The 20,666-nt window shown below is 40.1% G+C and overlaps 1 protein-coding gene across 1 annotated transcript in view; it reads left to right on the forward strand.

Moving 5' to 3' along the window:
• The window catches only part of LOC124866321 (vacuolar protein sorting-associated protein 13B-like), a 370,362-nt gene that overhangs the window by 197,689 nt on the left and 152,007 nt on the right, over nucleotides 1–20,666 (forward strand). Inside the window, exons 26-31 of the mRNA XM_047362057.1 lie at nucleotides 2,654–2,825; nucleotides 7,171–7,285; nucleotides 11,059–11,200; nucleotides 12,282–12,554; nucleotides 12,816–12,972; nucleotides 19,497–19,608. Coding sequence (XP_047218013.1) covers nucleotides 2,654–2,825; nucleotides 7,171–7,285; nucleotides 11,059–11,200; nucleotides 12,282–12,554; nucleotides 12,816–12,972; nucleotides 19,497–19,608 — 971 coding nt within the window. The remainder of the gene's footprint in view (nucleotides 1–2,653; nucleotides 2,826–7,170; nucleotides 7,286–11,058; nucleotides 11,201–12,281; nucleotides 12,555–12,815; nucleotides 12,973–19,496; nucleotides 19,609–20,666) is intronic.

Genomic DNA, 20,666 nt, shown 5'->3' on the forward strand with positions numbered 1-20,666 from the left:
TTCCAGAAGAGTTCGTACCGGAGTTTAATGTTGAAATCCATGGCTGGATCCCAACATACATTATATTAATACATATTTATGGTTATCCTTACCGAATGTTAGGATCTTGATAATTTTTTAACTTTTTAGTGGCAACCAAAATTTGTGCTACTGCCCCACAATTATGTTAAAATTTGTTTTGTAATATTGCTTTGTTTTGTCTCATTATCCACAATGTATGTTATGTATCTCTCTGTGTAAAGCTTTATCTTACCTCTTTGCTGTTATTTTCTGGATATCCTTTTGTCCTACACTTCCTTTCTACTCTTCCATATTTTTCCATCTTCCCTCCTGTCCCTCACTTTCTATTGCCAGTCATTCCTCCATAATCAGCATTTCCCTCCATCTCTCTTTGACACCTCCCGGCCTGCTGTTGTCTTCCAATGTTTGAGTCTCTCTGATGAGGAAAGACAAACTCTGCAGAGAAAATAAACCCGGATCCTCAGCTCGTTTATAGCATAGAGGCCCAGGAATTAAACTGTATACTTTACAGCTTGGCTTGTGGAGGTGTGGGAAAATAACTCCTTCTGAGAATGTGTGCGATTGTTTGGGGCCACAGTTGGGCGGCTTACGAGCATCCCACATCTATCGGATCCCTACTGCCGTCAGTCTGGAGTGTTTTTTTTACATTGATATGATTTTCTTTATGTACCTGAACATCTTTTATACTAACATACACTTTATTTACTGTATGAACACAAAATCATATCTTTTTAATTGGCTTTTAAGTTTTTCGCACTTTTTATGGTTGTGTTTTCTTATTTTGCATCACTAAGATATAAAAAAAAACAAGATGTTGGTCAAATACCCATCATTTCCCTTTCCTCTGACCTGTTTGAATGAAAATTAAATTGAGAGCAGCTGTTCTGGATGGGAAACTGGAGCAGTCGGGTGTCCGATGCTAAAGTGTAACCACGCCGCAGTACACTGTGGTCTAAAACTTCCCACAGCGCCAATACTGGCTCCTGTTTCAACACATGACAGTACAGAGCCTAATCCTATTGACTGGCCAAACTGTAAACCAAACAGTCTTAACCACACACACACACACACACTATTACAGGCAAACACACAAACACTTTTTTTTGTTTTGACTCAAATTCAGGAATAATTAGTCTCTAAATAGTAGCTCACCCAGGAATATCTAACAGTGTGACCAACTTTTACTCCATTACTACTGGAATCATGTTACTCATTACCTGTCACTACAATTGCGGACTGACACATGGACATGTATGCACAAACACACAGTGGTAGTGACTGATTAAAACTTTGACGAAAGTCTTTAGTTGTTTGTTTTTGCAATGTTTGTTAAGTTTGAATTTTAAAGGATACATTTTGTCAAATGCTCCTTATAACTAATTCACTTAATGTAGGGCTCCAGTTGATTTAGGCCTCTGTTTATCAGTCCATTTCTTTCACTGAAATACTAGAACACAGAGCACATGCTTCTCATCAGTGTCTGGTGGTCCCCAGTCTATTTTTGAATCAGCATAATCCCTAATTTCTTTATATTATTGTCATCCGCTGTTTTTGTGCTCTGCTTTCAGCCACCCTCAAGTGTGTGATTAAATTAAATTTGCAAATTAGTGTGGGGTCCTCCTCCCTCCCCCAGATGTGGAGCGGGGACATAGTTTCCTCATCTGGATCCTCTTTAGGACACTGTAATCAGCCTTAGCAGCTGTGGGGTTTCTAATTGAGATGGTTGATAACCTCCTCACCAGCCACAGCCAGGCTCAATAACCATGACACAATTTGTCATTACCACATTGTGATGGGAGAAGCAGTGGAAAAAGTGAAACTCTGCACAGCCAAAGCTGCAAATGGTCATACTGTTTGTTTACAGGCTCTTCACTTTACGAGTCAGCCACATAGATAGATGCTTGAAAAACAGATTTAGCAGAAAGAGAGCAAAAGAGAAATAATGTCCTCAGTATCATCTGTGTCTTGCCAAACCCTCAGCAATGAGTTGAGAGCTTACAGACAACAACTCTTCCACCGCATCCTGCTTGCTTTTCCACTTCAGCCCCCCTATACCTACACCCCCGTCTCCTGTCTTTACTTCCATTCTCTCCCAGGATGCAAGATGTGTGTGTCCTGCCGTACTTCAGTGCAAGAAGGCCATATGGGTGATGGTGGCTCGGCTTGGGGTTAACACCAATGACAGCTTTGCACCATGATCCCCTCCCTGCCCCACATTGCTCTATGCTGGATACTGTTCTGTTCACCAGACGTTGATGTCATCATCACATAGAAAGGCTCGATTGTTGGTGGTTGCTTTGTTATGGCTACATGCACAGTGACAACACTTGCAAACATATGCATTCACCAAACACATGGTTGGACCCTCGCCCTCAGATAGACTTTCAGCTGCAACAAACACTGGAATGTTTTTTTTTTACCTTTTGTTTTTTTTTTACGGATGTATAGGTCCTTCAATAAGAAATATCTGTTGTTTTGCTCCACCTATTTAATCTATTCAATGACCACACAAAAAATAGCATTTTGTTTTACTCTGTTCTTTTTAGAGATATTTGATCTCTTGAATGTTGAGGTCTTCCTTCAGTTTATATAAACCTTTCCCTTCCAACAATGTCCTGTTTTGGTTCCACAGGGTGACTCAGTGCCTGCTGGAGATGATGGTGCATTCGCAGACACGGTGACTCTGGAGCAGAAAACCAGCACCATCGAGGGAACCAGTGGGAAGGTCAGCCTTTGGATGCAGTGGATGTTACCCAAGGTCACAATTCAACTCTTTGCTGCTGACCCAGCTGCTAGAAAGACAGGTATCTTATCCTGATTCTTTGTACTATTCGTCCCAATTTCTGCACATTTACATTTTTTATCAAGCAGTTACAAATCTTAAGACCCTGTATTTTATCAATTTATATTAATATATAACCTGTAAACATGTGTGTCTAAGGGTTGATGTTGCTACCATAATTTATTACAGGTTCCTTTCAGTAAATTCGAATGTCATTAAAGTTGATTTTATATGTCACTAATTCAATTTAAAAAGTGTGTTATATGGTATATTACATACATTTATTACACAAAGAGTAATACATTTCAAACACCTATTTCTCATAATTTTGATGATTATTGCTTACAGGTGACGAGAAACCTATTACTAAAGAACAATACCACCACATATAGACATATCTAAAAAATGGCCATGTTATCACTGCGCCTGTTTAGCCAGTAAACTGGCCTGACCTAAACCCCACAAAAAATTGATGAGTCAGAGACAAATAAGTTCATTATGCAGATCAGCAGAAGGCCACTATAAAAATCTGGGCTTCCGCAACACCTCCATCCGACGTTACTTTGATCCAAAAGGATGCCCAACCAAGAGTGCATTTACTGTGCACTACATGGACATACTTTTCAGTAGTCTGACATTTCTGTATTAAAATAATATTTATTGGTTCTAGGTAATATTCGAATCATTCAAAACAGAATTTTTTGTTTTTATTAAGCCTAAACCATAACAATTAACATAAACATTAGAAACATATTACTCTAAGTGTATATATGAGCTTCACTTTTGGACTGGAACTACTGAAATAAATCAACTTTTTATTGAGATGCCTTTATGATTGCTTCTTTTTTTTATTGCTGTTAAGTTGGTTTCGGTTAGAAACATCTAGGACACATTGTTTATATGCATTTAGCAGTCTGCAGTGTGAAAGAGAATTTAATGACTTATTTACTTTGATCAAGTGATCCCTTGGACTTTTTAGCAATACGTTTTGCACTCAGCACAGAAATACTACAGACAAGATGTTGGGATGAAGGAAAAGACAAATAAATAGGTGGGTGATGAATCCCAAGCAAACCATCTTTTGTCTCCTTAAGATTTACTGGGAGATGAAAGACTGGATCTACCTTTAATTGCTGGCTGTAATGTTAAGCATCTGCCAAGCAAATCACCAAGTTAAAGGGTTTTTAACGTGGAATGTTTTAGACGACGCGGAGAGAGATGGTTTTACTTAGCAACGTCTTTAAAAAGTATTTGATCTTAATGTAAAATGTACCAAACTATTTCGTGTAGTAATGCGTACATATTTGTAGGCAGCATTTTTGAAAACCTAATAGTAAATCCTTTTTTTTCTTTGCAGGACAGAACTGCTGTGCTTTTTAAGATAGGGAAGCTAATAACACAAGATGATATTATGCAATGATCTAATGTGTCAGATTAATGTAAGAAAATACCTTTTAGAGATATACCGGTAGTGATATCTACATTCCCTGATGTAGTATAAACGTAGAGGAACAGATGCCATCTGAGCATCTGGATCACACATCATTGTCACCATATACAGGTCCTTCTCAAAATATTAGCATATTGTGATAAAGTTCATTATTTTCCATAATGTCATGATGAAAATTTAACATTCATATATTTTAGATTCATTGCACACTAACTGAAATATTTCAGGTCTTTTATTGTCTTAATACGGATGATTTTGGCATACAGCTCATGAAAACCCAAAATTCCTATCTCACAAAATTAGCATATTTCATCCGACCAATAAAAGAAAAGTGTTTTTAATACAAAAAACGTCAACCTTCAAATAATCATGTACAGTTATACACTCAATACTTGGTCGGGATTCCTTTTGCAGAAATGACTGCTTCAATGCGGCGTGGCATGGAGGATATCAGCCTGTGGCACTGCTGAGGTCTTATGGAGGCCCAGGATGCTTCGATAGCGGCCTTTAGCTCATCCAGAGTGTTGGGTCTTGAGTCTCTCAACGTTCTCTTCACAATATCCCACAGATTCTCTATGGGGTTCAGGTCAGGAGAGTTGGCAGGCCAATTGAGCACAGTGATACCATGGTCAGTAAACCATTTACCAGTGGTTTTGGCACTGTGAGCAGGTGCCAGGTCGTGCTGAAAAATGAAATCTTCATCTCCATAAAGCTTTTCAGCAGATGGAAGCATGAAGTGCTCCAAAATCTCCTGATAGCTAGCTGCATTGACCCTGCCCTTTATAAAACACGGTGGACCAACACCAGCAGCTGACACGGCAACCCAGACCATCACTGACTGTGGGTACTTGACACTGGACTTCTGGCATTTTGGCATTTCCTTCTCCCCAGTCTTCCTCCAGACTCTGGCACCTTGATTTCCGAATGACATGCAGAATTTGCTTTCATCCGAAAAAAGTATTTTGGACCACTGAGCAACAGTCCAGTGCTGCTTCTCTGTAGCCCAGGTCAGGCGCTTCTGCCGCTGTTTCTGGTTCAAAAGTGGCTTGACCTGGGGAATGCGGCACCTGTAGCCCATTTCCTGCACACGCCTGTGCACGGTGGCTCTGGATATTTCTACTCCAGACTCAGTCCACTGCTTCCGCAGGTCCTCCAAGGTCTGGAATCGGCCCTTCTCCACAATCTTCCTCAGGGTCCGGTCACCTCTTCTCGTTGTGCAGCGTTTTCTGCCACACTTTTTCCTTCTCACAGACTTCCCACTGAGGTGCCTTGATACAGCACTCCGGGAACAGCCTATTCGTTCAGAAATTTCTTTCTGTGTCTTACCCTCTTGCTTGAGGGTGTCAATAGTGGCCTTCTGGACAGCAGTCAGGTCGGCAGTCTTACCCATGATTGGGGTTTTGAGTGATGAACCAGGCTGGGAGTTTTAAAGGCCTCAGGAATCTTTTGCAGGTGTTTAGAGTTAACTCGTTGATTCAGATGATTAGGTTCATAGCTCGTTTAGAGACCCTTTTAATGATATGCTAATTTTGTGAGATAGGAATTTTGGGTTTTCATGAGCTTTATGCCAAAATCATCCGTATTAAGACAATAAAAGTCCTGAAATATTTCAGTTAGTGTGCAATGAATCTAAAATATATTAATGTTAAATTTTCATCATGACATTATGGAAAATAATGAACTTTATCACAATATGCTAATATTTTGAGAAGGACCTGTAGTGAGTATATTGTTAAGCTGTAAGGCCTTAGCAGCACAAAGCTCATCTGATTAACATTAGTTGTATAAATATTACATTTAAGGGTTTCACATCCACCCCTTAAATAATTGTTTGATGAACCAAATTAGCTGAACTAAAAGCAGCTAAATTATTAGAAGCACAGCTGAATTAGATATTATTCAACGGAATCAATATTAGATCAACATAAATGTTATAGCATCTTTGTTTGGAAGCCTTGGCGTACCGTTTGTACTGGGCAGCAAAGCCAATACACTGTCAAATGTTCTATGTCTATGTGTAGTATAAGGCATTACATGTTGGCTTATAGTATGTAAAGCCTTAGAGTTACACACAGACTGCTGAAGCATTCAGGGTGACATTATGAGATCCTAAAACTCTGGATAGAGAGACACATTTGTCAGTGAGCTTGCTATTTCTGAGAGAAACAACTTCAAAGAATTGTTTTTCCATTCAGTATCCACACCAACTTTGTTATTTATTATTAATAAGCTAGTGGGGGATATTTCTCAGAGTCGCCACAAGCAACAGTGCAGCATCTTTAGTTTCACATGCATGAAGCCCATTTTCCCCAGCTGGTCTGTTACTAGGGGACTTTCTCAGTGGAAATAATTATACTCAAGTGTTAAGGCTAAAGGCTTTGTTCAGCACAAAGTATATCTATCCTATGATGGTTAGTCATGTTGCCTGTAGTGGGTGGACAGTTGGGCTTAAAGCTGAATAGAGAAATGCACAAAACCTTTCTTTAGATTTTGTCCTAATCCAAACACCTAATTTCTCTCACCAGTTCTTTTATATTTTCATGTAAAACATTTTCAACTCTTTTAAAAACCCGCATAGAACAGATATATGTGACAGGCTGGATTCAACTCTAATTAGCCTATTCTGGTCCAACTAAGCTTCTAAAACCAAAGACAACTGCTGAATCAATGAACCAAGACAAAAGTCAATTCCTGGATGAGCTGTGTGTCCTGTTTGCTAATTAGAATGATGGCTATTCAACAAGCTGAAGCAAGAAACAAAATTGCATTGCTGGCAAGAAATTGGAATCTACAGAAATATTAAAAAAAAGATATAAAATTATGTATAAAAATACAGTTCAGATCTGCTTTTAAATTTAGTTTAATCTTGATGAGATTAAAACTTAGAAAACATGTTTTTATCTTTTTTTCCCTCCAGAAATCTGTGTCACCAGTGAATTAGAAGATCTGAGTGCATCTGTAGATATCCAGGATGTCTATACAAAGATCAAATGCAAAGTTGGCAGCTTCAACATTGATCACTACCGATGCAGGTATGAATCCATTTACAGCAGGTAAACACATGTAAACATATTGTTTCTATAAAACCTCTGTACATATGTTTGTTTTATTATTGTTTTTAATAACATTTTGTAGTAAGTTGAAGTGCTTTGTGATTAGAATATTCCACCACAGATAGTTTAACTCAAAATAACTAAGGCTGTATTTCATTTAGAGGAAGTTCTGGTTTTGCTCACACTCTTAACAAACACACACTTAACAAACACACTCTTAACAAACACACACTTAACAAACAGACAGATAGAGAAGTGGAACACAGCCCTCATTAACACACGTGTGTTCCCTATTCAACTAAGTCAAAATGTCTCCTGTAAAACTGGCTCGTTAAGCATATTTTCTCTCCGCCTCATATGTCTGCTGCCCTCAAACAGAAGATCTCAGAATCCCATAGTTCACCTTGTCCAGCTCTGGAAAGATAATGAAGTAGTAATGAAATAGCAGAGTACTGCATCCAGCAGGATGCTTGGCTACATTTTGAGGTCCATGTGTTATTTTGTCTGCGTTTTTGTTTCCAAGTGTCTCTTGGTCTAGTCAAGCCAGACAGTAAGAGTGGACCATCAGAGGCCCTGACTGAATTCAACCCCATCATAAAAAATGGATTCCCTCACAACTAACATGATAATAGTCATGGATTTTGATTTGCCAGGTTTTAAAATCACTTTAGTTGGATCCTAGGAACATCAGCAAAGGTCAAAGAGTGATTGAGGCTGTTTGTTTGGCTTTAAACCTCACTGACTAACTGGCATTCCCCAGACCTCCCTGTGTTGGTTGCAGCTTGATGTGTAATGCTGTAGGACCACATATGTTTCACACAGTTATCAACCCTAGCCAGAACAATGTCAGTGGTTAGACATGTATAGTGTGTGTAGATGCAGTGGATGATTATATGATTCTGCTCTGTTCTCCACAGGTGTGTGTTCAATTGCTTTTGAGACAGTGCCAGGCCTAATCTTTTTACTAGACCTCTATTCCTCCTTAAGTAGATAATAAGTCAATTTTCTCATTTCTACGTTATTACAGTGAATGTGCATTTAATAATGTGGTCTCAACACACTTTACCAACCACGGATCTGGCCAGCAGAAGCAATTCATTATCAATGCCAGTTTACAGTCATGGCTGTTCAGGCCACAGTGGAGAATCTCTGGGCTCCTGGCCCACTCCAATCTCTCTGATTCACTTATAAAATAGTGCTCACAGTGAGTGGAGTCTGTATGAATCATTCTGAATAGATAATTGCTCAGTATTTCATCACCCAGCCCAGGTTATTTGTGTACAAAGGGTCAGATTAGATCAGGTTTGACAGATAAAATGTCTTGTCTGGCTGAAGCTGTGTCACTGCTGGAAAATGAATAGGCCATTACATAGGGCAGGCAAATGTGGGAGGTAAATACATAATTGAATCAGTGATTGTATCAGAATAGGATAAGGAAAGAAAAGGTGGAGTAGGGAGGAACAATTACAGAAGGTCACAAGGAATACAAAATAGATGGACACAGAAACCTTAGATGGCATGGAAGACGCTTGAATAGTATTCAAAGACATGAAAGTGGAAAGGTAAAGAGGTGATTCAGTACTAAATATGTTAGGGATGTTTGCTGTCTTATGGAAAGTTCAAAAGATTATTATGTTCTCCTTATTTTAACATTGTCTTTCAACTCTTTGATGTTTATTAAACTATACTGTTACTCAGAAATGCCCCCAAAGAAGAGAAGTGACACTTCACCCCTATTCGCTCCAAGCATTTCACACAAGTTGAAGCTGATGTTTTCCAGCTGTGCTACCAAAAGCTGTGACTGGAAAATGACTCTTAGGAAGGACACACAGAAAAACTCTGAGTCACAATTGTTTAAATTGATTTTATTTAAATTGTTGTTTTTTTTTTGTTCATCTAAACATGAGTTAAAAACAAATTCACTTCCTGGTCTTCATATTAAAATATGTCATGATTCAGCCAACATAAAGTCAGTATGTGAATACTCAAGATTGCTCTTACTTACTCTACAAAAACTGAAAGTGCTGAAGTTACCTGACAGACAAATTAATTCAATGGGCAGATGATTAAATTTGAGTTTCTTAGTAAAAGTAAATGGGTAATTTATAATACTGAAGCAATGATCTCAGAGAATGATTACCTGTATCAATGTGTGATTGATTGAGTACCTGTACGTAATCAACCCTTCATCCTTTTTATCCAAATGCAATGCTTTGTTTAGCTTGAAGCTGTTTCATAAGACCATATAGGTCATTTCACTAGCTAACCTACAGAACTAAGTGCAAATAGGGCCTCATATTTGTCATTACACATGACCTGCCTAAATATCTGATTAGAGGTCGCTTAATTCAGGAGATCATCTCTGCCGTAAACCCTGTATCTCATTTCCTTTCTGCAGGCAGCAGAAATTAGAGACAGATTATGAAATATGTCTACATGCTGCTTCTGCATTTTGGCCTCTCTCTTGTAAAATAAAATTAGGAAAAACACGGTGTTATGCATTGTTTTGTTCTTTTCAGCTTTTTTTTGCCTTATTTAAAATCTAAATTGAATCTAGTTCTATTCAGATTTCTTACACGCCACCAACTACCAACAAAAGTCACCTCAATGCATTTTACACATTCAGGCCCATTTTGTATTTATTAATTTATATAGAATGCTTTTGAGTCCGAATTCAGTTAAAATAGCACACAGTTCAGTTCAAGCCACAGGAAGGCTGCTATTGTTGGATGCTTTCAGGCATTGTGTCAGTTTGTGGTTCACTAAATAAATTAACTGTTCTTTTCTTTAGGATGACTTTTACTTTCCCTAGGAGTGGTCTTTGTGACAAAATACTTATTTTAAGGTTGGTCTTGCATATTTCTCTAGGCCAGGGCAAGGCTTTCAATCTGGGCAATATGAAGGAAACGTTCTACATTGCAAGGAGACAGCTGTGGTGAGGCTCTTGTGTGTTCCCAGAGCAGCCATATAAGCCTTAGTTCTTTATTTACCGTCTCTTGCTGCGCTGCTGCTCTTAATTAAGATTCTTCATCTTTTCTGATGCTGGACAGACAGGAAAACAAATGTAAACTAAAGAGACTGGACATTGTTTTTGGCTGATTAAAACATGTAGACAAGCATAATGTATGGAACACGTTAAATTCATCATAAAATAACTAAAAAGATTGGCTGGATAAATGGTTTAGATAATTTTGTATTGTTTGCTATCACCTGTCTCTCCAGTTACTTCTTGATTGAATTCTCAAGCCAATTAAAATCTGGTCAAAGCTAATCTTTGTGTGCGTTAAAGACTCCTAGAACATGGACTTCCATTCTTTTTTTTTTTATAAAACCTTATTCTTGTGATGGTCTTATATTGGCACAGAGAAAATAACGTTAAAGGTGAGCACTGAAATAATAGCAACTTAGAGGGGTTCTCCATAAGCTTTTACCTTGATTGTGCTATTTCCATTTGAAATATGGTTCACGTTTAGAATGAACAGTTGCTTCAGTCTCTGTTGAGGTAAACTATAAGACCATTCCTAAATGTTTCAGCTGAATCAACCTCAAGAACTTTCTTTGGGTTCAATCAATTGCCTCCTTACCTAATTTTATTGAAAATCTTTGACAACGATGTAGGTGTCTGGCTTTTCTTTCATTTTGTCTCTACTCCTTTTCTACTTGATCTGAATACACGTCTTTCCTCCATGTCCCTCTTTTCCTTTTTTTGCATCTACTTCCTCTGTTATTTTCTTCCCTCTCCTCACCTCCAGTATGGAGGAGGGTGTTCAGACCTCGGGCAGCTGTGGAGGAGTGGTCCTGTCTTGCACTGACAAGCTGAACAGACGCACTGTGTTGGTTCGACCCGTCAGCAAGCAAGGCTCTTTCAGCCACTTCTCTGGCTTTTCCCCTCCTGTAAGAATCAACCTTCCTTTTCTTTTTTTGTTGACTCTGTTTAACATCCATCAACAGTGGCTCGGGAGTTCTTTGTTCAGATGGATCAAAGGCTTTGATTATTTTATCAATTTCAGACATTCTTTGAAAAAAATATATTTCTTATAAAAACGCAGTCTGACCCTTATCACTTCAAAAGAAATGATTCTATCAATAATAATAAAACATCATCACTGACTAGAGATGTTCCAATCCAGATTTTTCTGTCGATGATACTGATCTGAGTCATTTAATCATAAGCGCAGACCTATCTCCATTCCCAGCATAATACTTCATTTAAGTTATTAAAGGTGTACTCACACCTGCCACTTTTGGTCGACTTTAAAAGGACCAGAGTTTGTTGCGGACCTTTTGTGCAGGTATGAATACACTCAATGTGAATACACTTTGCACTCAGATTGCACTTTTTGAGGTGGTCTTGGTCCGCTTCTAAATGAACCCTAACCCTAAATGTCCTAAAACATCTTGCTAATAAGTGCTGGAAAGAGAATAGGCAACATAATTCTTAAAAAATTTTAATGTCCACTGTTACTGGATGTTTTTACAGACTTTGATGTCCTAAATCAATCCACCAAGAGATATTTCAAGATTTTTTTTTACTTTCTAGGTATCTAACTTAATTTGTTTAATATTTGCAATATGTCAAAACATTAGAATAAAAAAACTTTTAGTGTATAAAATCCGATGTTTTTAATGTGGACTGATTTCCTGCTTCATGCTAAATTATTTTACTAAAGATGAAATTTGTTCTCTAAGCCTTCCATGTCAGTAGCTTCAGCTTGCTTTTCCTTTTAGAGTTTGTCATTAAATATGGCTGTGTTGTTTGGATGAGGTCAAGTCTGTTTTTTAATGAAAAAACATTTCTTGTCCAAAATCATTGTTCAACTTACTGAGTATCTAGAGGTCTGGTCTCATTTTAAAATAACAAAAATAAAAAATTATCCTCATCCAAACATCAAGCCAAAGTTATAGTGAACATTTGTTAGCCTTGCTCTGTTTGATCTTGTATATTGTCAGACTGATTTGTCCTGTCTCATATCAGATGGCAGCTAAAATCCTGGAAGGTTCTCATCAGCAGCATGGTTTTCTGTCAATTACCTACACTCAAGCTGTTACCAAAAATGTTCGGCACAAACTCATCACCCGACCAGAGCGTCCGTCACGCAGCAGCATGGCCAATACAAGCCAGAGGATCGCGAATGACCCCCTGGCAGACAGCTCACCTCAGTATCTGAGAGAGATCCTGCTAACTGCCCAACCCTTTGACGTGGTGTTATTTTGTCCCTTACTGGCTACTGTTGCAGGGGTGTTTCAGGTGAAAAAAAGTGTTGTGTATATTGGGGAGACATTGTCTTCAGGAAGAGAAAACGAATTAATTATATTTTTGAACTCATATATGTGGGGGACAATTCATTGAAATTGTAAGAAGTAAAAAAAAAAAAATAGGAGTATCAGTTAGTGTATTATACTGTAGTGATGATTTACTTTTTTAGTTATTGTTTAAACCAATAATAAAACACAGCATAACTATGACCTTCTGTTTGCTATTTATACTTGTGGCTTGATATCTCCTCAGACTAGAGTACCAAGACGCTACAGAGATCGTGGAAAGTCCGCAGGCCAGCCAATGCGGAGCCACACATTGACTTCTAGGTGTTTGCCTCTCATTTACATCAACACCAGTGTGATCAGAGTCTTCTGCCATGGAGCACAAGACAGGCATGCAGCTTCAGGTGAAATATTTATTTTTTGACTCATACTTGGAAACAGTGACATAGTAATATAACAGAAATGCCAGAGAATGGGCTTACATTACTATATTTTACATTTTATGACAATAACAAACAGTGTTAGATCTGTTAAAGCTAATAGTTTATATACACTTCTGTAGTTATTGTTACACCTGCATGATTTTTAACATTTTATTTAATTGGGCTGACTTTTTTTCTCCGACTGTGTCACACTGTTCTTATATCCAAAATCAGCGGTGCTTGTGTGAAAAATTTAAATAGACATCCAGTTCATTCAGTTCAAAAACTTCATATCAAGCATAGCAGGAACTAGGGATTGGCGATATCATCTTAAAATTTTGGATGGCACTTTTAAGTCAGAGAGCGTGAGTAAGTGAAAGGGACTAAAAGTAACTTGGGGAGGGAGTTGTTTGCCCTGCTTACCACACAAACACAGTCAACAAAGAAGTGTTTTTACTCTCTGTGAAATTCAAAGGTTTTATATATGAGGACATGATATTAATACGACATGGTGGCAGTGTTCATGGCTTGCCGTGGGTTTTTGACACTTTTTATCATTGAGATAAACTCAATTTATGTGCATTAACGTCAGTCACTGATGGATCTTTGTTTATCTGCCACCAAGCTCGCCTATTTTAATCATAATGAGTACAGCACCAAGGATCAACCTTTGCTGGCTGATGTACCTGTGTACCTGAGGCGACTGTGGCTCAGTAGGAAGAGTTAGTCATCTTGCAGTCAGAAGGTTGTGGGTTTGATTCCAGCTTCCTCCTGCCAAATGTCGATGTGCCCCTGGGCAAGGCACTTAACCTCAAGTTGCCTACCGATCTGCGTATCGGTGTCTTAGGTGACTGAATCTGTTCATCATTTGTCCTGGCCCTTTGTGGATCCTATCTTGGCCTGTTTGGTTCGATTGGTGGGATACAGTATTTACAGTGGTTCTGCTCGCCGCTGTTTTGAAGGCTTTAGGGACTGCAGGGTTGGGGTGCTGAACTGGGCCCCTCGGTCATCGTCTCATCAGACTGTGCTGCCTAAAAGGATGGCCCTGCTAAATGCTAGATCGCTGGCCAAAAAAACTTAATTTTGATTGACTTTTTTAGGTATGCGTGGCTTGGATTTATGTGTGTGACTGAAACCTGGCAGAGCATTGAAAAGTGACATCAGTTGTTTCTCTGATCTTTTACTGGGAGACTGTTCATATTTGAATGCCCAGAGGACGACTGGGCGTTGGGGAGGGGTAGTAGCTGTGTTTTCTGATCGCTGTCCTGTTGTGTCTGAAACCTCTTTGCATTATTGTGATTTAACCTTCGATTCCGACACATTGTCATGTTTTTAATGCATCAGCAGCTGAACAGTTTTCTGTTGCTTTTAACACAGTTTTACAGAATCCTGCTGGTTTTAATCAGAATCAGAATCAGCTTTATTGCCAAGTTCGTGCATACAAACAAGGAATTTGACTCTGGTACACTTTGCTCTTTTGTTCTGTTTTTGCATTACAGAATATACATATATACAATGTACAATATACACATATCTAATAAAAAAGGTGCATTTGCAACATCTGTATGCTGTTGTTCTGTACTCTATTGAATGTTCATCAGAGAAACAGCCTGGGGGAAGAAACTGTCTCTGTGGCGGCTGGTTTTAGTGAACAGTGCTCTGTAGCGGCGGCCTGAAGGTAAATCTCTGAAGAGTTTATGTGCAGGGTGTGTGGGGTCTGCAGAGATTTTAGCAGCTCTTTTCTTGACCCTAGACCTGTATAAGTCCTGGATGGAGGGAAGGTCAGCTCTGATTATTCTCTCTGCAGTCCTGATTATTCGTTGCAGTCTGGACCTGTCCTGTTTTGTGGATGAGCCAAACCACACTGAGATGGACGAAGACAAGGCAGACTGAATGATGGCAGTGTAGAAGATGACCAGCAGCTCCTGTGGAAGGTTGAACTTCTTGAGTTGCCTCAGGAAGTACAGTCTCTGCTGGGCCTTCTTTCAAACAGTGTCTATGTGTGAAGACCATCTCAGGTCCTCAGAGATGGTGGTTCCTAAGAACCTGAAGTGGTCCACAGCCGATACAGTGTTGTTGAGGATGGTGAGGGGGGTGTATGGGGGTGGTGTTCTCCGAAAGTCCACCACAATTTCCACAGTCTTGACTGGGTTCAGTTCAAGGTAGTTCTGACTGCACCAGTGTACCAGCCGATCCACCTGCTGTCTGTATGCAGACTCATCACCGTCCTGGATCAGTCCAATGACAGTGGTGTCGTCTGCAAACTTAAGGAGTTTCACGGACGAGTCCGATGAGGTGCAGTCGTTTGTGTACAGAGAGAAGAGGAGTGGGGATAGAACACACCCCTGGGGGGCACCAGTACTTATTGATCTGGATCGGGAGAAGATGCTCCCCAGTCTCACCTGCTGCTGTCGGTCTGTCATGAAGCTGTTGATCCACTGACAGGTGGAGGCTGGGACGTTGAGCTGGGTGAGCTTCTGGTGGAGAATGTCTGGTATGATGGTGTTGAAGGCCGAGCTGAAGTCTATAAACAGGATCCTGGCGTATGTCCCTGGGTGGTCGAGGTGTTGCAGGATGAAGTGTAGACCTAAGTTAACAGCATCATCTGCCGACCTGTTTGCTCGGAAAGCAAATTGCAGGGGGTCCAGCAGGGGGCCTGTGATGTCTTTCAGGTGCTTCAGCACCAGCCGCTCAAAGGATTTCATGATCACAGACGTCAGGGCTACAGGCCTGTAGTCTTTTAATCCTACGATGGTGGGTTTCTTGGGAACCGGGATGATGGTGGATCGTTTGAGGCAGCAGTGGACCTCACATTTCTCCAGTGACTTGTTGAAGATCCTTGTGAAGATCAGAGCGAGTTGATGTGCGCAGGCTTTCAGACATGATGGGGAGACGTTATCAGGTCCTCTAGCTTTCTTTGTTTTCATGCGCTGAAAGAGCCTGTTTACCTCTTCCTCGGAGATTTTTAGTGCAGGCAGAGGATCTGATGGTGGGGGGTTGGTTGCTATATGGGAGGAATTTGTTCCTGAATGGGATGTGGAGGGGATGATTTGAGGTGTGACTGGCTTCTTGTCACGTCTGCAGTAGAAGCCATTCAGACGGTTGGCCAGGAGACGACTCTGCTCAGGATGGGTGGAGGGGCTCTTGTAGGCAGTCAGGTTTCTCAGACCAGTCCATACAGCTGAAGTGTCGCCAGTAGAAAGGCTGTTCTTAAGTTTCTCACTGTAGCTTCTCTTAGCTGCTTTGATCTCTTTTGTTAGTTTGTTCCTGGTCTGCCTGTACCGCGCCCAATCTCCACTGCTGTGAGCTTCTTCCTTTTCCCTGCGCAGATTCCTGAGGTGTGAAGCAAACCATGGCTTATTGTTCCCAAAGGTGCAGAAGGTCTTGGTCTGCACACACATGTCCTCACAGAAACTGATGTATGATGTCACCACATCAGTTAGTTGGTTTAAGTCAGTGGCTGAGGTTTCAAAAACAGTCCAGTCTGTGCATTCAAAGCAGGCCTGTAGCATCTGCTTTGATTCCTCAGTCCACGTCTTAACAGTGTGAACCTTGGGTTTGGAAGCTCTTAGTCTCTGTCTGTAGGTTGGGATGAGGTGGATTAGATAATGATCCGAAAAACCCAGAGCAGCCCTGGTAACAGCATGATATGAGTCTTTTAAAGCTGTGTAACAATGGTCCAGTGTGTTTTTGTCTCTGGTGGGACACCTAATATGCTGTCTGTTTTTGGGGAGTTCATTTGAGAGGTTTGCTCTGTTAAAATCTCCCAGTATTATGATGAAAGAGTCCGTGTATTTTTTCTCCAGGTCTGTAATCAGTTCAGCAAGATGTTTTTCCGCGGCAGAAGTGCAGCCATGCGGTGGAAAATATGAGCCGATTATTATAAACGAGGAAAACTCTCTGGGTGAATAAAACGGTTTACAGATTATGGAAAATGACTCCAGATCCGGGCTACATGTTTTTCCCAGCACTTTTACGTCTCTGCACCAACTTTCATTTATATAAAAGCAGATTCCGCCTCCTCGCCTCTTCCCCGATAGCTCCGCGCTGCGATCCGCTCTAAGCAGCTGGAAGTCCGGCAACAGCAGTGCTCAATCCGGGATGTTTTCACTCAGCCATGTCTTGGTAAAGCAGAGAACCGCTGATCCATGGAGGTCCGTGTTTTTACCGGTGAGAAGAAGCAGCTCGTCCATCTTGTTGTTGAGAGAGCGGACATTTGCCAGGTGGATTGAAGGCAGTGGTGTGCGAAGTCCTCTTTTGCGGAGCTTTACCAGTGCGCCAGCACGCTTTCCCCTCCGCCGTTTTCGGCGCAGAATCCCATATAGAGCCGCAGCTCCGCTTGCCAGGAGCTCAGTGAACCTCGGAACAATGAAAGATGGTAAAAAAAAAACCAAGAGAGGACTCTCTGATGTTGAGAAGTTCCTTTCTACTGAATGAGACCACAGGATTGTGGCCCGACACCACAGAACTGTGGCTCGAAAAACATAAAAACACACAAAATACAAAAACAAAGAGAGAGCTAACTGTGAGACTGTGAGACCTAACCCAAAGTCTGAACCTTGGTTAAGCGATGCCACTCATTCTGCCAGACAGGAGTGTTGGAAGGTTGACCGACAGTGGAACAATGATAAGCCACAAGTGTCTTTTGTTATGTTAAGAGAGAGTCTTTGTAGGTATCTTGAGATTGTCAAAGATGTTCTCCTGCTTTTAGATCTGACAGCAGCCTTTGATACAGTTGACTACAATATTTTAATCTCCCGGTTGGACTTCAAAGGCATTGCACTGGACTTTTTTTTTCTTATTTGTCCGCCAGAAATTTCCCGTGGCATGTGGAGTTCCCTAAGGATCAATTCTTGAACCCATTCTATTTTACATTTACATGTCTCCTTAGGCTCAGTCTTTAGAAAATGTAACATCTCATTTCATTCATATGTAGATGACAATCAGATCTATTTTCAGTTGCTCGTCCTCTTTTACTACAACCACCGTTTAACTGTCTCATCAAAGTAAAAGCTTAGATGGGCCAAAATTTTCTAAATTTCAATGTAAATAAAATTGAAGTTATTTATTTTAATCCCAGTGGAAATCGTAGCACATTTTCTCTTCCATATCTAGATAGCCTGGAGCAATTTGTAAAATTTTATGTAAAAACATTGGGATGATCCTTGATTCCAATTTTAACTTTTAGAAGCAGATTAGTTACTCAGACTTTTATCTAAAGTGAAACCATTTTTATCTGATGATTTTGAACAGGTTATTCACCCTTTCATTAGCTTCCAACTGGATTACTGTAACTCTTTGTATGTTGGTGTTAGCCAGGCCGGCCTCTAGCAACTGCAGTTAGTTCAGAACGCTGCGGCCTTTTATGTCCTCTACATCTCTTAGATCTGATGATCATTTGCTTTTAGTTGTATGTGTTTTCAGTTGTAATTCTTACACTGTGGAACCAGCTCCCCCTTCATATCAGACATCCTTTAACTCTTGGTGTTTTTAAGTTTCTTCTTGAAACACATTTGTACTCACTGGCTTTTAATACAGCATGAAAGTTGACTTATGGTTTTATTTTGTCTTGTCATGTTTTTAATAATTTGTCATTTTGAACTATTGCTGTAATTTGTTGTTTTGTGTGCAGCGTTGGCCAGTGGCAGTTATTTTTAAATGTGCTATATAAATACATTTAATTTGATGATAAAAAAAAGTCTTGTTCTTTTTAAATTATGTACGCAGCTTCAGATGAATAGGACCACCTGATATGTTACACTCTTATGCAGAGGGCTGGAAAAACCCACAAATTATTACCTTACTGCACCACCTCTACCAGGTCAAACTAACGTCCGAGTTATCCTTTTGACTCTCTGTCGCTCAGAACGTTTTAAGGCACTACCACATCGACATATCAGTTGTCTTAAACTTTGGACATTTGGGGTTTTTTTCTGGTTTTGCAGCCACACAGGTATAAATTTGCTGCTGTGTTTGGGATCCTTTTCTTGCAAGATTTCAATCAACTGTGGCTTGGTGTGTTACTAAGAGTGTTGTTCCAACTGGCTTCAGATCAATGATGGTCTTCTTCCAAGTAGCTGTGGACTGGTCCCTTACTTTTCCCAAGTTCATTACCTCATATATCTTAGGCAAATGATAGTCGTTTTATATTTCTTCAATTTCTGATTAGCGACACAGAAAGTTGTGACCTCAAGCATCTGCTTCATGGTCTTGTGGTCTGTTCCAGCCCTGCAAAAAACTATTATCTTGTCCCTCATGCCCTTCGATATTTATTGATCTTGCCAATGTCATGCAGGAAGTTGAACAAAATACATGTATTATTGAATTAATCTTTAGCATATGTGTAGGAGGCTAATTTGAGATACTGACTGATTTTCTTTTTGACAAATTAAATGCATTTTATTCAGTTAACTATTTAGGAAACTATAGTGTCTAAATTGGTGCAGTCATTTACTCGCTTTCTATACAGTGTTTGTTTGATTATGTATTTGGATGTTTCTTTGCAGAGTCCAGTGAGAAGAAGGAAGACACCCTTGTGTTAAAGCTGGGTTCCCTCAGCATGGCTCCACAGGCTGACAACCCACTGACCCGTACTGTGCTGCGAAAAGATATCTATCAGTAAGACAAACTCTTTATTCACCTAAGCTCCTCTGATAAATTTATGATTTCATGTATAACCAGAAATTTATTGTTATAAAAGCACTACTAAAACATCAATGGCTTGACATGAATACATTTAGTGGACAGAGGTTTACAGATTTATCACAAAGTTACCCTTCCTGCTTCTTACATATTTCAGATGCTATCTCTAACATCTTTTTTTGTTGTTCAATTTAAACACGGTTCATGCAGTTTGATTATAATCTGCTTTGAAGTCACACACACAGCCTGTACTAGCTGTTATTAACTCCCTCAGATCACTTATTAAACATTCAGCTGTATATTTTTGAACATTAAGGCATGCAAGACTTAGTGTGTGATGGTGTTTTTGCATGCGCCATTATTTGGATTCTCCTGTGTCCTTTAGGGGGGTGTTTGCCAGCTGTTGGGAAAGTGTGGGATGCAAAGTATAATTGCACCTCATAGTGGTATCTGTGCCCCTGCCATGACAGAGCAATGAGTGAACTGTGGGGGTCTGGCAGGCCCGCCAACTGAAACACAAGACTGTTGACACAACCCTTCATCCCCTTGTGCCATGTGGATCAAAGCTGTGGGGCAAGGAAAATCTGGACTTTGGAGGGAAATACTTTAGTGCAAAACACATTTCCCTGCCATAGGCACCAAGAATCTGGATTGTGTCATAGCTGCCTCAAAACCACAGCCCCACAGAGCGTATGCGTGTGCGAAGGAGAGAGCAGTTGGGCAGATATGAAGCTGGCAAACACATGTAATGAGGGAGATAAAAGGGGTGCCTAATGCTTTGTGCAGCTGCAAGTGAGATGGAGAAAAAGAACAAGTAAAGAGGACAGACATTTAAATTGTGCAGGGGGGTGGGTAGCCAGAGGTAGTCTGACTTACTGGTGTGTCAGGGAGGAATAATAGTCAATGTAGGATTCACAACAAAATCAGCTTTATACTTCTGCCTGTGCTGAAATGTTTGTTTTTATGTAAGCCAGAACAGCTAATCGACTTGAAGCTCAGTGTCCATGGAAACTGCACTTAGTCTACTTTACTGT

This window comes from Girardinichthys multiradiatus, chromosome 3 (assembly GCF_021462225.1).
Source record: "Girardinichthys multiradiatus isolate DD_20200921_A chromosome 3, DD_fGirMul_XY1, whole genome shotgun sequence".
Classification (NCBI taxonomy): domain Eukaryota; kingdom Metazoa; phylum Chordata; class Actinopteri; order Cyprinodontiformes; family Goodeidae; genus Girardinichthys; species Girardinichthys multiradiatus.